The sequence below is a fragment of the Phocoena sinus genome, chromosome 1 (assembly GCF_008692025.1).
Source record: "Phocoena sinus isolate mPhoSin1 chromosome 1, mPhoSin1.pri, whole genome shotgun sequence".
NCBI lineage: Eukaryota > Metazoa > Chordata > Mammalia > Artiodactyla > Phocoenidae > Phocoena > Phocoena sinus.
In genome coordinates, this window is record NC_045763.1 from 128,704,221 (window position 1) to 128,721,979 (window position 17,759).

The 17,759-nt window shown below is 38.2% G+C and overlaps 1 protein-coding gene across 1 annotated transcript in view; it reads left to right on the forward strand.

Moving 5' to 3' along the window:
• Nucleotides 1-17,759, forward strand: part of DNM3 (dynamin 3) — a 259,507-nt gene that overhangs the window by 148,627 nt on the left and 93,121 nt on the right. The window contains exons 3-4 of the mRNA XM_032654309.1: nucleotides 9,196-9,345; nucleotides 10,559-10,762. Of these exons, the coding sequence (XP_032510200.1) occupies nucleotides 9,196-9,345; nucleotides 10,559-10,762 (354 nt within the window). The remainder of the gene's footprint in view (nucleotides 1-9,195; nucleotides 9,346-10,558; nucleotides 10,763-17,759) is intronic.

Consider the following 17,759-nt stretch of genomic DNA (forward strand, 5'->3'; position numbering starts at 1 on the left):
AGACCCTGTGAGCCACACGGTTCAGAAGAAAAGGGAGAAAAAGTGAAAGAAAGAAAAAAAATAAAGTGAAATAAAGTTATTAAAATTAAAAAAATTATTAAAAACTAAAAAAATTATAAAGTAATAAAAAAGAAAGAAAGAACAGAGCAATGAAACCAAAAAACAAATCCACCAGTGACAGACAGAACCCTGGAACAAATGGTAAAAGCAAAGCTATACAGACAAAATCAAACAAAGAAGCATACACATACACATTCACAAAGAGAAAAAGGAAAATTATATATATATATATATATATATATATATATATATATATATATGGAAGAGAGCAACCAAATCAATAAACAAATCTACCAGTGGTAATAAACTCTAAATATTAAACTAAGATAAACATAAAACCAGAAACAAGTTAGATGCAGAAAGCAAACCCCAAGTCTACACTTCCTTTCAAAGTCCACCGCCTGAATTTTGGGATGATTCATTGTCTATTCAAGTATTCCAGAGATGCAGAGTACATCAAGTTGATTGTGAAGATTTAATCTGCTGCTCCTAAGGCTGCTGGGAGAAATTTCCCTTTCTCTTTGCTCGCACAGCTCTTGGGGTTCAGTTGGATTTGGACCCACCTCTACGTGTAGGTCGCCTGAGGGCATCTGTTCTTTGCTCAGATAGGATGGGTTTAAAGTGGCAGCTGATTTGGGGGTCTCTGGCTCACTCAGGCTGGGGGGAGGGAGGGGTACGGAGTGCGGGGCGAGCCTGTGGCGGCAGAGGCCGGCGTGACATTGCAACATCCTGAGGTGCGCCGTGTGTTTTCCTGGGGAAGTTGCCCCTGGATCATGGGACCCTGGCAGTGGTGGGCTGCACAGGCCCCCAGGAGGGGAGGTGTGGATAGTGACCTGTGCTGGCACAGAGGCTTCTTGGTGGCGGCAGCAGCAGCTTTAGCATCTCAGGCCCGATTCTGGGGTCCGCGCTGATATCCGTGGCTCGCGCCTGTCTCTGGAGCTCCTTTAAGCAGCGCTCTTAATCCCCTCTCCTCGCACACCAGGAAACAAAGAGGGAAGAAAAAGTCTCTTGCCTCCTCGGCAGCTCCAGACCTTTTCCTGGACTCCCTCTTGGCTAGCTGTGGCGCACTACCCCCTTCAGGCTGTGTTCATGCCACCAACCCCAGTCCTCTCCCGGCGCTCCGACCGAAGCCCGAGCCTCAGCTCCCAGCCCCGCCCGCCCCGGCGGGTGAGCAGACAAGCCTCTCAGGCTGGTGAATGCTGGTCAGCACCGATCCTCTGTGCGGGAATTTCTCCGCTTTGTACTCCGCACCCCTGTTGCTGCGCTTTCCTCCGTGGCTCCGAAGCTTCCCCCCTCTGCCATCCGCAGTCTGCGCCCACGAAGGGGCTTCCTAGTGTGTGGAAACCTTTCCTCCTTCACAGCTCCCTCCCACTGGTGCAGGTCCCGACCCTATTCTTTGTCTCTGTTTTTTCTTTTTTCTTTTGCCCTACCCAGGTACGTGGGGGAGTTTCTTGCCTTTGGGGGGTTCTGAGGTCTTCTGCCAGCGTTCAGTAAGTGTTCTGTAGGAGTTGTTCCACATGTAGATGTATTTCTGATGTATTTGTGGGGAGGAAGGTGATCTCCACGGCTTACTCCTTTGCCATCTTGAAGGTCTCCTTTCTCAATTGTGTTTTACGTGGAAACGAGGATTATGAAATTGAGTTAATTTTTGTTATACTTTTTGAGCTCCTTCTGAAAAAATATGGAACTAAATTGAGCTATGTAAGTATTACAGCTGCTGATTCTCTGATAGTTATTTTTGGCACTTGTGGTAGAATTCCATACAAATTCCTATTGCTGGATGGATTTCTGCCAAATGTTAGTCCTGGTCTCATATGCCAGCACTGTTCTGTGGCCACTCAATCCTCACCTGTAGGGTTAGCCTCATCCAGGACTTAGACCCAGCCCAACGCTTAGGCAAGCAACCTGTATAGGCCATCGTTGAGCAGTAAATATCAAGGAAGTACTATTATTAATCTCTCTTTACTGAGGTGTATGTGCGTGGCTTTGGCTTTGTTTCCTGTGAAAAAGGCTCTACCTCCCTTTTCATGACTGAATTCTCACATTGTTTTTTTGCCTTGGACCATCTGGCTCACTTGGGTCTGGAGTTCTGTTTTGGCCTCCTCCTCTGCCTCAGGAGTACCAGAGCCCTGCTGCTTACCCCTAGTCTCTGCAACTGGTCTCTGATACCTGCTTAGCACCCACCTTTTGTCTGCTATGAAATCTTGGCCCTTCTTATTCCCACCCTGTTGTTCTTTACCCTCTGACTGGGACCTCTACCTTTCACCCACTGTTGGACTCCCTCAGGTTAATTGTTTGTTTCTTTAGATTTTCTTTTCTTTTCTTTTTTTTTGATTACTAAACTTTCCCTGTTTACCTTAGGACACAGTTGACTTCTGCTGTATATCTGGGTCTGTATAATTCATATCTAACTTGCCTTGTTGCTTAGTTAACCACCGTTCCAGGCTCTTGCCTTCAATTTGGAATGACATGAAGGCTTTCTGGAAGCATTTTTCCAAATTGCTCGATGGCATGCAAAGAGGACTTCTTTAAAGAAGAAGGAAGAAATCTACAGCTGTTCTTTTCTCTAAATATGATAGGCATTAGGGAAACACAGATGAATAAAATGCAGCCTTTGCCTTTAAGGAAATATGTTTTTAAATGTAGTCATACTAGATGGTCTTTACAGCCAGTGGATTCAGCTAGTTGCATTGAAAACCATTCCCTGTTTATGTGTCCAATGTACTCCATTTTCATTGGAGCCCTGTGCTTAAAAACATTGCTATTAAAACATTTTAGAAATAAAACTCCAGCTAAAGTATTGAGGACCCTAGTTCTTAGAATAAAGATTGACAGGAGGTTATATGCCTGTGCTCCATAATAATTCCTTTCTACTTAACCTTGATTAATTGAAGCATATGAATGTTTTTCCCCATGGAAGGGGCATATTGGAAATATTTAAATTCTATGGTCATGCTGTGCTTTTCACAGATGATTGGAATTCTGCCCAGGCACAAACCATATCATCCTGCCCCCAAACAATTTGTCAGCTGTTTAACCTAGCGTAATTTGTTTTTCATGATCAGCAGAAATGACCGTGCTAAAATGCTTTATAGGGAAATAAAAATAAAATAGAATGATAGCTCTGATTTTTTTTAATATCCTCTTTTCTCTCCCAAATCATTCTTTGATATAAAAATGTATCTTAACCTTTGCTTTAATACTGGGAAAACAGGAAAGATTCTTTAAACTAGAGTCTTATTTTGTGAAACTGAAAACATACTATGAATTTCAGCAAGGTAGGTTATACTGACACACAAAAGAATTTTATGGATGCATTATTAGGATTTCATTGCTTATATACACATAGCCTTCAACCTTTATATGAGCTTGTGGCTAAGAAATTTAATCACTCTCCATTCAGACTGAACTTGGGCTGAAGCCTGGAATTGTTTGAGAAAGAGATCATTCCATGTGCCCAACTACCAAGCATTTAGAATGAAAGGAACACTGAGAACATGCCAAGAGAGCTTGTGCCACTGGAAACTGTACCTTTCTATGAGAAAGAATTTATCTCAGGACCGTAAGATGAGGTTTGTTAGACCTTTAGACGTATTAATTTACAACAGTATAAAAGTCTTAGAAGATACACACTTATAAGCTCTTAAAAAGTCTAACTATTGATTGGCTGGTGCAGCGTGTTCTGTAGGGTTTGGCTCAGGTGTTAGAATTTCCTTCATCCCCAAACTCATGTGAACATTCTTCAGACGTGAGTATAGTAAATGGTTCATTGTTCTTGTGGTAATCCTTTATAAGATTTTCATTTATAATTGTATTTTTGGACAGCAGGGAAGTAAAGCTGTGACCTTTAAATTCTGCACTGCTAATCAAGATTTATTCAGGGATTGTGTGATGATAAGCTGATTGATGAACCTCCTCAATAGCAACTATGGGCAATTGTTCAAAAACATGTATGCCACCTTTGCTGTCCACCTATTTATAGTCTGCTTGCTAGAGAGCTGGGATCCCATAACAGGAGTGGCTTATCTTGTTGCTAGGAGGACTCATCTTATTGACAATATAATCCTGTAGCTATAAATTCTGAAATGTAGTTATGGTTGCCATGATTTTCTAATAAGAAAGTAGGATATGTGGTCTGACAATTATCACTGTACTGTTAGAGATGAAGGGGACATAGACCTATGAGTCTCTGGACCCGGGTAGAGAATGGACTACAGGTAGCTCCCTTCTGACAATTTAGATTAGGTTTTCCCTGAATTTTCTATCCTGTAGGATGAATTATTTCCCAGGAAGCTCTTTGAGACCGATAGAAATAGGGATTTTGTGGTTCCTGTCCATTAGTCCTTCTGATATGCTGGGCAGGTCTGAATCCCAGTGATGGACATAGTTGAGACCCAAGTTGATATTCCTGCTATGGTTACTCTTAGGTCATTTAGGATCACTCTATGTGTGTGCGTGTGTATGTGTGTGCGTGCGTGTGTGTGTGTGGTATTTTGTGGTAAAAATAATAGTCTTTGTAGGGTTTAATCAGTGAGAATACAGAAATGTTTTCTACAGGCGTAAAATGACTCGACAAAATGATAAATCCCCACTCTGACCTGATGAATTTCACATGCTCCCACCACCATCAATTCTACCGACTTGTGTCGTCCGTCAGTACTCATTATTCTGTTTCCTTCCTGTTCCTATGGATGAACTGGCATGTTCCTTTCTAGTGCTTCCTATCCCCTCTTCCTTGAGATATCACTTTAGCACTTGTCCCTTCTCACTTCTGCACCATCAGCTTTTCCTCAGGACTGGATTAATACCATCAGCCTATGAACATGCTATTAGTTTGCCCATCTTTATAAAACCCTCCCTTGACTTCATAACCCTCTCCAGCTGCCCTCTCACTTCTTTCCTCTCCTTTACAACACAACTTTTTAAAAGAAATGTCTGCAACCAGTCTCCACTTCCTCTCCTCCCATTCTCTCTAAAGTCTATTCCAATCAGACTATCACCCACCCTACTCCACTCTAACAGTGCTTTTCAACATCCTGAATGATCCTCAAGTTGCCCAATTTTATGATTTGTTCTTAGTTCTCATCTTACCTGACATGTTGGCAGTATTTGATGGAGTGGAAAGTCTCCTTTCATGAAACATTCTCTTTAACTGGCTTTAGGTCACCTTTCTCTCTGGGTTTTGTTGACCACTCGGGCTTACTCTCCATTTCCTGACCTCTAAACATTGGAAAACCTGGGGCCCAGTGCTCTGACCTCTTCCTTATCTGTCTCTCACTTAGTGATCTCATCTACTTGACTAACTTTAATGAATTCCAAATACATATAAATCTAGCTTGGATTTTTCCCTAGATGAAAGACTCACAGATCCAGCCCCAAGGCATTTTTGTGCTAATTAGAAAAGGCTAACCTTTCCTCAAGCCCTTGACTGCCATCTTCTGTAAAAATTTCAGAATAGATATACATTTATCAGATGAGATGAATGCGAATTGTGTGTCTTTCAGCTGCGTGATTCTCAACCATTAGCAGCAGTTCTGTTTCTCCATGTGGGTGGTGGGTAGTAGGCATCACAAGCTTAATAGGTCCCAAACTGAACTTTTAAATTTAATTTTATTGGAGTATAATTGATTTATAATGTGTTATTTTGAGGTGTACAGCAAAGTGATTTGGTTATACATATATTCATTCTTTTTTTAGATTCTTTTCTCATATAGGTAATCACAGAATATTGAGTAGAGATCCTTGTGCAATACAGTAGGGCCTTGTTGGTTATCTGTCTTATATATAGTAGTGTGTATATGTTCATCCCGAGCTTCTGATTTATCCCTCCCCCCTACCCACACGTTTCCCCTTTGGTAACCATCAGTTTGTTTTCGATATCTGTAAATCTGTTTCTGTTTTGTAAATAAGTTCATTTGTATCTTTTTAAAAGTTAGATTCTACATATGAGTGATATCATGATATTTGTCTTTCTCTGTCTGACTTCACTTAGCATGATAATCGATAGGTCCATCTATGTTGCTGTAAATGGCATTATTTCATTCTTTTTTATGGCTGAGTAATATTCCATTGTATATATGTACCACATCTTCTTTATCCATTCCTCTGTCGATGGACATTTAGGTTGCGTCCATGTCTTGGCTATTGTAAATAGTGCTGCAATGAACATTGGGATGCATGTATTTTTTCAAATTAAGGTTTTCTCTGGATATATGCCCAGGAGTGGGCTTGCTAGATCATATGGTAACTCTGTTTTTAGTTTCTTAAGGAACCTCCATACTGTTCTCCATAGTGGCTGTACCAATTTACATTCCCACCAACAGTGTAGGAGGGTTCCCTTTTCTCCACACCCTCTCCAGCATTTATTGTTTGTAGATATTTTGATGATGGCCATTCTGACTGGTGTGAGGTGATACCTCATTGTAGTTTTGATTTGCATTTCTCTGATAATTAGTGATGTTCAGCATGTTTTCATGTGCTTTTTAGCCATCTGTATGCCTTTAGAGAAATGTCTATTAAGGTCTTCTGCCCATTTTCTATTGGGTTGCCAAACTGATCTCTTGATCCCCAACCCCATCTCCCCAACATCTTCCTTTCTGTCAGTCTTTTCTACTTCAAAATTCTTCTCATTGTTGAGGTCAGCCTCCTTGAAGTTATTCTTAACTCCTTTCTTTCTCCCATACCTCTCCTTTAATCCATCATCAAATCCTGTTGGTTTTTCCTTCAAACTTCATTAGAATGTAACCACTTCTCCACTCTCACCCAGGTCCAAGCCTCATTATCTCACCTTTATTATTCTGTTAGCCAGCTTCTTCTCTTATACCTCTGTCTGTTCTTAACACAACAGTACAGTTCTTTATTTAAAACCTAGGTCACCTCATGTTTCCCCTCTACCCAAAATGCTTCAAGTGCTCTACCATTCATTTAGAGTAAAAATCAAAGCCCTTAGTATGGCCCACAGGCCCTACACCATCCAGGTCTGTACCACAGCTCTGACCTCATCTCCTGCCTCTCTCCCCCATGCTCTGTGCTCCAGGCACGTTGGCCTCCTTGCTCTTCCTCCAATATGCCAAGCATAGCCTGCTTCAGGCAGTCTACTGGGATCCTCTTATGTAAAGCATGGCTTCTTGAGTCTTTGCTCAAATGTTACTTTATCATATCAGAGAAGCCTTCCTTGACTGACACATATAACAAAGCAACCTCCCTTCCCCAGTATTTATTATCCCCTGTATTCAATTTTCTCCATAGCACTTATAATCTGGCACACACACACACACTGTTTACTATTTTATCTCACTGGAATTTAAGCTTCATGAGGCTAGAGACTATTTTTTTCACTTTACTATATCCCCAACTTCTAAAACAGTGCCTGAGAAGTAGTAGGAGCTCAGTAAATACATCCCTAAATCTCTTTGTGGAACCCTATCCCTAAAAAGACACAGAGGTTTGAGATGGTACTGCACAATTCCAATCTCTAAATTCCAAGATAAAAGCGTTTTCAGAGGTCCAGGAATGAATTTAAATCTAATTTGAAAATTGCATTGATTTTGCAGCTTTCTGGAAGGGCATTAGTTTCCTACAGAGAAAGCAAGTAGGCGCCATCTAGTGGCAACAAGAGAAGTACACATTTGTGTTACTTGAATTATTGATTAGTAACATACTTGAAAATGTAGTCCCTGATCCAGAAGTTTTTTAACTCTATGAACGTAATAATTACGATAGCCAAAAGTTCTCAGATTTGTAATTTCCACAGAACATGTTGAATTGAAAAGTACTGTTTATTATAAATTATTTATGGCTCATGTTTACTAAGTTTTGTTTGCTTATTTTTTAGGATCTGACATCCATTACTCCTCTTTATTTTTCTTATTGTTTTATCCTCTACTTATCTTTAAACTCTTACGTGGTACTGGCCTAGCCACTGAGTGGGTAAATAAAATAAAGGCTCTATCGTCTAAGAATTTATAATCTAATAAAAACAGCACCAATGAGGGTAAATGTGTGAAAGAAAATGCCAAATGATGCAGTGGTCTCTTCAGGCCAGACTTCTGAAGCCTTTTGAAGCTTAATTGTTGTGTATACTTCCACCATTGATGCATGAGCCACATCTTGTAGTTGTCTCCCTGTTGGCCTTGCCATATAGTGGATGAAGGTTAAATATTTATGGTGGGGAATCATAGAAAGACTACCAATAATTGTCTCAGCCGCTATCTGGCCCAAGATACTTAGCCTTAGTCTACGTTTGGTGGAGCAGTTCTTCAGCTAGTTGTTAGAGAAATTAAAGTATTTGTTAAGACTTGTTCCCTTGTTAAAATTATCATAAATTTTTAGGTCTAATAGTATCGGTTTCCTTTTCTGAGTTGTGTTGTTTATCATATACTTGATATCTCTGGAAGCAGATATAGAAATTGATAGCACAACAGTTTCAAGATGTTACTGAAATTTAACAATAACTAATATTCTGTTATTATATAGTTACTTTAGAGTTTTTCCTTCTGCCTACAGATACTGATTTTTTTTTTTTTTAGATTGCAGGTAAATTGCAGTTTCTTTGTAATATCCTATCTTTTTTTTCTTGAGAAAATATCTTTTTAATTAAAGAAATTGGTGTGGTATTTTGAATAGTATATTTTAAAGCTAAAATATTCCATATATTATTTCTTTTTAAAGGTAAAGCAAGTGTTATTTCTAAATCTTTTTGCCTTCTGAAGCTATATTTATATAATTTAGCATTCCATCGTGATAAAGTGGTGATATTGAAAAAGGACATTCTAATAGGATTAGTAAGTAGGCTTTTTGTGTACCCTAGCTCTAATTTCTTTGACAATTGGTTGCTATTATTTGTTTCATCATTTGGAGGGCCAGGATTCTCTTTATTTAGTAGGCTAGGTGGTTTAAAGACTGCTTATAATACTTAATTGCTTATCTGAAAATTAGCAAATTTAGCAGCCTTAGTATTTGAACTGTTTAATATTTCTAAAGTATTAACTGTGCTTTTTGTTAACTACTGTGTTCTCTCATTGTGATGGCTGAAGAGGCAATACTGGATACTTTGACTTGTAATTAAAGAAGCATTATTTCCTTATTATTGCAAGAGTACATGAATTTTAGGTTGTATTAATTTGTCTTTTGTAGAATATGCAGAATTTCTACATTGCAAAGGAAGAAAAATTACAGATTTTGATGAAGTTCGCCATGAGATTGAAGCAGAAACAGATCGAGTAACCGGAATGAATAAAGGGATTTCCTCCGTACCCATTAATTTACGAGTCTATTCCCCACATGGTAAGTAAAATAACAAAATTCCAAATTCTTGTCCTCAAAAATTTTTACTATATTAATTAACATACAGTATTTATAGAAGATGGTTTTTTTCTCTCAAAAAATACCGAGTTTCTAGGATTGTGCTTAGATACTTCAGTAAGTGGTATGATCCAAACAGCTCATAAAATTATTTATGGGGAGACAGGAGGAGATAACTTTTAAAAGAGAATTAAGTCATTTTAAAACGTCTTTATGTTTATCTTAAACTTTTAGAATTCCAAAGAGGTATGCATGAAAACTTCCATTTTTAATATCTTCAGTTTTTGCAAAAATCTTAGAGGTGCATGGTACTATGGTTGAGTTATCCTTAATGAATTTTCTTTCAGTCCTATATATTCCTCTTTAATCTCTTCCTGAGGAATCAACTGTGATTTTTTTTTTCCCCCAGACTGTCGGCAGAAACTTGTCAGATATCCAGTTCCTGGTGTGTGATACAGAATAGCCTCCATTCTGACTAAGATTTTAGTGGGGCAGATTTTAATCTCCTATCTTCTACCCAGCTCTGTTGCTTTTAAAATGGACCATGAGTGACATAAGCTCAATTACAACTTCCCAAGAGGACTTGGTGCCAATAACTTAGCGTGCAGAGAGAATGATAGCCAGGTCGGGACTGGAGTCACTGACTCGGTAGTTTCCTGGGCTCCCAAAATGGTGCTCCATGAGTCTGGCTGTATAGCCTGCACACTAACCTCATGGCACCTTGAATGGCTAACGGCTTTCCTATAGGTTAAGTGGCTAACACTCTGTAAATAATGTATGATGCTTTTAAAGGGAAGGGCAAACCTTACCCAGAGAATTTTTACACCATTTGAAGGCAGTGTGCAAGACTGGCAGACAGCATATTCACTTATTGTTCAGTGTTTGAATTATAGCCCCCAGTTACAAATGTGACAGCTCTCTGAGAAAACTGTTAGGTATGCAAATCAGTGCTTCTTAAATTATGTTAAAATGATCATTTGGCTTAGCACAATCATATTATAAAAATAGAGAAAACTTGAAAAGCCATTTTGAATTCTGTCCTTTTTATTCTATGCACATGAGTCGAAGTTCTTCAGATGCACAATACGTAAAGCTCAGCTTGTTTTATTTCTACTAAAGTGACACATGATTCTGCATCGCTGATATCTTTCAGCATTGATGGTATATGTAAAACTTTTTTCTTTCCTTTCCACAGTGTTAAATCTAACCCTTATCGACCTGCCTGGAATTACTAAAGTGCCCGTGGGAGATCAGCCACCAGATATTGAGTACCAGATCAGAGATATGATTATGCAGTTCATCACACGGGAGAACTGTCTGATTTTGGCTGTTACCCCAGCCAACACCGATCTTGCAAACTCAGATGCACTGAAACTAGCTAAAGAAGTTGATCCTCAAGGTGAGTGTATGGCCCATAAGATGAACGGGAATTAGTTTAAAATGTCAAGAGTTTGGGTATATTTCAAGGTAACACAAATTCTCATAAGTTGATTTTATTATTAATTAAATTCACCATTATTAATATTGTTAGCTCTTTCATATTTAAGATGCTGAAAGAAAAATAACTGGGGAATATAGTCTAAACCTATATAAATAAATGTAAGATTAACTGAGATCTAGGAAAATAGACCTTTCTAATTTTTATGAACTACTTATTTTAACAGCTAATAAAAGAAATTTCTGATACAGAATTCAGATTCTCCCCTTAGTTTTTATGAGTTATCTGAGTATACTCCAAATAAAAAATCTTTTCTGTTTTTGTTTGTTTTTCATTAAAATAAGAGGCTCTTTTAATGCATGTAAGATATTATTTAGTTTATAATATTTGACTTAAATCCCTGCTTTCATATGTTTGTTACTGGCATTTCAGAATCCAAAAAAGTCCCTTATTTATGCTGATGTTTGACTTTTTCTTTCTCTGAGCTGAGTAATAATTTATGTTCAGGGACCCCAATGATGGGTCTTTGTGTGTGTCTGTTTAAAGAAATTATGAATGGCACTCAGTGATGTGTCCTTTCAAGATACAGATGCATCTTCTCCAATTCTAGGAATTCTTTTTTTTTCAAAAATAATTAATTGCCCCATTTTCTCTGGTCTCTTTATCTGGAATTCTTATTATTGACATCTTAGAACACCTGGATTAAGCCTCTTTTTCTAAAAAAAAATCTCATTTATCATCTGTTTGTCTCTTTGTTCTACGTTTTGCAATCTTTACTCAACTTTTAGCTCCTCTAATTTTTCATTTTTGATATCATTTAAAAATTCCAACAGCATTTTCTTATTTTGTGAATGTTATTTTTTAAAATAGCATTGTGCTCTTGGCTTCTCAAGTGCAGTATCTTCTGTAAAGATTTTAATGAGAGCTTTTCTTTTTGTAATCTAGAATATCTCTGAGTTCATTTTTTTCTGGTTGTTTGTTTTGGTCATTATCTTTGATGTTAGAGACCTTTTTCAAATGACTGGTGATCTTTTGCTGCTCTCGTAGATTTAAGAGTAGAGCACTAAAAAGCTGATGGAAGGTCTGCCTGTGCTTGAAAGGGATTCATTGACTAATGGGCTTTTCCATAGGGCGATTGGGCTGGGGCCTGGCCATTTTGTGGGGAGACTTCCTTAGCTGCTATTAGATTCAAGTATTTTCTCTTGAGCTGACTTGGTATAAGCCTGATGTCCAGTGGTCTCAGAGCTACGGGAAGAATTGAGTTGGTGGGGGAAGGTGGGGTGATTCTTACTATTCAGCATGTAGACTTTTCATTAATCCCTGTGCTTTCATAATGGCATTCCTGAAGGTCTTCTTAAGTCCAAAATCCCTCTGGTTCATCCTCTTCTCTTTTTCTTTTTCGGTACGCGGGCCTCTCACTGTTGTGGCCTCTCTCGTTGCGGAGCACAGGCTCCGGACGCGCAGGCTCAGCGGCCATGGCTCACGGGCCCAGCCGCTCCGCGGCACGTGGGATCTTCCCAGACCGGGGCACGAGCCCGTGTCCCCTGCATCGGCAGGCGGACTCGCAACCACTGTGCCACCAGGGAAGCCCTGGTTCATCCTCTTCTGAAAGTAAATCTTCAATATTCTGCTGAGGTCAAGGAGGAGTAACTGTGTGGGTGTGCAAGATGGGAAAAAGAGTCTGGCAGCCTAACAGTAAACCATATAAATTTTCAGCCAGTTCTTCTATTTTCAGCTCCTCTTCACTAACCTTGGTGCCTTCAGTTCTTGAACCTTTTCAGAGTTCTGCAGTAGTGACTGGTTTTCTTCTTCTTGGCTTCTTCCAACATACCTGAGGTTGGGGTTTGAAACAAAGTAGGTGGAAGTTCCAAATGGCTGCATGGGGACCATCACCAGGACTCCTTCAGCATCAGTGACTTGGGAGAGCCAGATTATGGATTAGGGCTGGAGTCTAGTTATAAAAATGATACTAAAACACCCCTGTCTCAGAAGCCTTCTTGTTCTGAAGGAGACAAAACCAGGTTATCTGATTGGAACAGAGAGAGATAACACTTCCATCAATGGATTCTAGTGAGTGCAGCACAATCACATCCCTGAGAAGTCCACACTTACTTCAGATGAAACTTCATGGAGGAGTACAAATGAGATCCCCAGTCTGTCTGCCACAAATCTGTATCCAGAAAGTTAAATGAGACTTCTTTTTCTGCTATAGACCTGGCTTATTTTACAAGCTTATTTTTATTAGCTGCCACTTAGAAATTGCCGTGTGAATGTTCATGAATTTACCCCTAATGAGCCTCATTTCTTGCGGCTCATTTTAACTCCTGTTTTGTCAAAGATAGGCCCTCGTTACCCCAATTTTTTATATTCTGTAAATGGTAGTCCTAAGAACAGATTTTTGAATGTTTGCAGATAATTCACAGGGAACTTTGCAAATAATTGATAATTTTACAGAAATAGAGAAAATATTCAATGCCAGTGTATGCTACTTCTTTGTCTACTCTTGCATAGTGATTGCTAAGGAGGACAAATTCATTGCCTGAAGGCTCATAAGTACAATTCTTGTGTTAGTTACTAGAAGTTCCTTGCTAACCTCAGGGTTTCTTATTTGTTTTAGAATCCTAGTTTCAATTCTGAAACTTCTGAACACTGTCGTACTTGAGAACCCTCAGGTTTGGAATGGTGATTAGGTCTCCACCAGAGACCCACTTTTGTGTGCTGCTATCCTGAGGCTTTGGCTGGTCCTGGACATCACTGAAGCTCCAAAGGAAGAGGGTGAATTCTTGCCCAAACAATAGGGTTCACATTTGTAGTAAAAGAATTAAAATAGAGAAAAGAAGAAGCTGTAGGACTCAATGCAACTTGAGCTTAGAATATGAAATATAGAGACATGGTATATTGGGGTTGACAAAGAGATACCTTTATTTACCCTCTGTGCCCTCCCAGTCATTCTGTGGGAAGACTGAATCATTCTAATACCTGATTCAGAGGTCTAGTTTTCCTTATAATTACAGCTTTGGTAAAAAAGCAGTGACACCAACTTTGGTTAGTTAGGTATGTGTTGCTTAACTTCTACATGTTTTTGAGTTTTCCAAATTTCTTTCTGCTATTGATTTCTAATTTCATTCCATTGGATTGGAGAACATATTTTGTACTATTCTAATCCTTTCAAATTTATTGAGACTTGTTTTATGGCCTAACATGTGGTCTATCCTGGAGAATATTCCATGTGCATTTGAGCAGAATGTATTTTTTGCTGTTGTTGGGTAGAGTGTTCTATAGATGCTTTTTAGTTCTATTTGGTTTATAATGCTGTTCAAATATTGTTGCCTTCTTGGTCCTCTGTCTGGTTCTTCTATTATTGAAAATGAGATATTGAAGTCTTCCATTATTATTGATGAATTATCTATTTCTCCCTTCAATTGTGTTTGTTTTGCTTTATGTATTTTAGGACTCTGTTGTTAGGTATATTTATACTTGTTATATCTTCTTGATGGATTGACCTTTTGATCATTATAAAATGTTCTTTTTTGTCTCTAGTAACAATTTTTGTCTTAAATTCTATTTTGTTTGATATTAGTGTAGCCACTGCAACTCTCTTTTTGTTATTATTTCATTGGTATATCTTTTTCCATTCTTTACTTTCAACCTATTTGTGACTTTAAATATAAAATATGTCTCCTGTAGATAGCACATAGTTGGATCAAATTTTAAAAAGCCCATTCTACTAATATCTGCCTTTTGATTGGAGTATTAGTCCATTTCCATGTAATTACTGAAAGATAGAATTTATGACTTTTATTTTGCTATTTTATGTATGTAAGTCTTTTTGTTTCTCTATTTATTATTGCCTTGTTTTTTGTTAAAAATGTATTTTCTAGTGTACCATTTTAATTACCTTGTCATTTATTTTAGTATTTTAAAGTTTTCTTAGTTGTTGCCATGGAATTATAATTAACCTCTTAATTTATAACCTCTTAATTTATAATCTGGTTCAGATCAATACCAACTTAATTTCAATAGTATACAAAATTTTTGCTTCCATGTAGCTCCAGTTCCTCCCTTTCCTTTGTACTATTATTGTTCTACAAATTACCTTTATACGTCACGAGCCCATCAACACAGACATAAATACTGCTTTATGTAGTTCTCTTTTAAATCAGATAGGAGAAAAAAAGTTACACACAAACACATTATATTTTTTTACATTTACTTATGTACATTTGTCCCTTGGTATCTGTGGGGGATGGCTCTAGGACCCCCAGTGGAAACACACCCAAATCTGCACATGCTCAAGTCACTTATATAAAATGACATGATATTTTCATGTAACCTATGCACATCCTCCCATATACTTTAAATCATCTCTAGATTACTTATAATACCTAATACAATGCAAATGCTATGTAAATAGTTTCTGGTGTGTAGCAAATTCAAGTTTTGCTTTTGGCAACATTATGGGATTGTTTTGGGAATATTTTTGATCCACAGTTGGTTGACTCCACAGATGCAGAAACTGTGGATATGGAGGATCAGCTGTAGTTACCTTTACCAGTGTTCTTTATTTCTTTGTGTGAATTAGAGTTACTGTCTAGTGTCCTTTCTTTTCAGCCTGAAGGACTTCAGTTAGTATTTCTTGTAGGGTAAATTTGCTAGTAAGGGAATCTTTCAGTTTTTATTTATCTGGGACTCTCTTAATTTCTCCTTAATTTTTGAAGGAAAATTCTTAGTTGATAGTCTTTATTTCACCACTTTGAGTATGCCATCTCACTACCTTCTGACCTCTATAGTGTTCTGATGAGAAATCAGCTGTTAATCTCACTGAGGATCCCTTCAACATCATGAATCTCTTCTCTCGTTGCTTTATAGATTTTTTCTTTGTCTTTGTCTTTTGAAAGTTTGATTATGATGTTATAGATGTAGATCTCTTTGATTTTTTATCCTTCTTGGACTTTGTTGAACTTTTTGGATGTGTAGATTGATAGTTTTCATCAAATTTTGGACATTTTCAGCCATTATTTCTTTAACTATTCTTTCTTCCCCTTTCTTTTCTTTCTGAGATTCCCATTAAATATATGTTGGTACACTTGATATGCTCCTTTATTTTCTTTATTCTTTTTTCTTTCTGATCCTCAGATGAGGGGAACAATATCAACTGACCTGTCTTAAGATTTGCTGATTCTTTTTTCTGCTTGCTCAGATCTGCTGTTGAACCTTTCTAGGGAATTTTTTATTCCTATTATTTTAATTTTCACCTCCAGAATTTATTTTTTAAAAATAATTTCTAGGGGCTTCCCTTGTGGCGCAGTGGTTGAGAGTCCACCTGTCAATGCAGGGGACACGGGTTCATGCCCCGGTCCGGGAAGATCCCACATGCCACGGAGTGGTTGGACCCGTGAGCCATGGCTGCTGAGCCTGCGTGGCCGGAGCCTGTGCTCCGCAGTGGGAGAGGCCACAATAGTGAGAGGCCCACGCGCCGCAAAAAAAAAAAAAAAAAAAAAAAAATTCTATATCTTTATTGATATTCTATATTTGGTGAAAAATCATTCTCTTACTTTTTTAGTTATTTAGATATGGCTTCCTTTAGCACTTTGAAGATATTTAAAATAGCTTATTTAAAGTCTTTGTCTAGTAAGCTCAATGTCTGGACTTCCTCAGAGACAGTTTCTACTGCATGCTTATTTTCCTGTGTATGAGGCATACTTTCTTCACACATCTTGTAATATTTTGTTGAAAGCGGAACATGTTAAGTAATATAATGTGGCACCACTCAAAATCAGATTCCTCTCCTCCCCCAGTGTTTGTTTTTGTTGTTGTTGTTGTTGCTATTTGTTTGCTTAGTAATCTTCCTGAGCTAATTCTGTAAGGTCTGTATTCTTTGTTATTTGTGGTCATTAAAGTCTTTACTCAGTTTTCTCATTGATCAGCTAGTTATTAGACAGAGATTTTCTTAAATGCTCAGAGCCAAGTAGTCTCCCAGCATTTGCTGAAGGATTTGATGTGCATTTTGGAATATGCCTTCAGTGCTCAGGCAGTTTATAACTCTGCCTTAGTCTTCACTTCCTGCTTGTCTTCATTTCCTGCTTGTGTAGAGCCTTAAGGTTAGCTAGAGGTGAGAGTTTAGGGCCTTCTGAGATCTTTCCTGAGAATGTGCACAGCCCCAGGCATGCATGTGGCCTTCTAGATTATACAAAATTCACAGGCCCTTGTGGCCATCTTGTTCCCCCAATTTTTCTTTTTTCTGGTTGTCATCTTTTTTTCCCCAGCTGTTATTGCTGCCTGAGGCAGCTGTTATGTTGAACAATTGCCACTGATTGTTCTCCACATGCTACCTGGGGGAAAAGGCAAATGCACTGAGTAAGCTCTGAGTTGGGCCAAATAAAGAAAGCTCTATGAATGGGTATTTTTAGAGAACTACTAGACAGGTTAAATAATTAGTTCTCTGAAAGTGGTACTTTTGGTGTATTCCAACCCCATTCTTTCCCTTCCAATAGCTGCTGGCTGCTATTTTTTGCTGTGATTGTGGGATTTTTGGTTTTTAAGGCTACTGCAGGGCTAAGGAGAGGAGAATGGGAATAGGGAAAGTCCAAACACCACAAATTTCTCTGTTATTCCTGAGATCCAGTGATTTTGTTGAATAAATGCCCCTCACATTGTTAGAAAAAGTTGATTTTGACAACTATTGCCAGTATTCTTGTTGCTTTTATGGAGGAATGGCCTTTTCAGAGGTTCTATTCCACCATTCCTTATTCCTTTCCAATATTCTTTATCCTAATCCTATATAACTTTAATAATCAGGACATTTTCATATAAAAGACATCTGAATTGAGATGATGAGGATAATCTGGTTGTGATATCTGTCACCCTGTTAGTCTTCAGGATTGATTTGGCTGGCTTGAAAGTGACCTGTTCTCATCACTTCATGTACATTCTTCCTGAAGTTTTGCCTTTAGCTAAT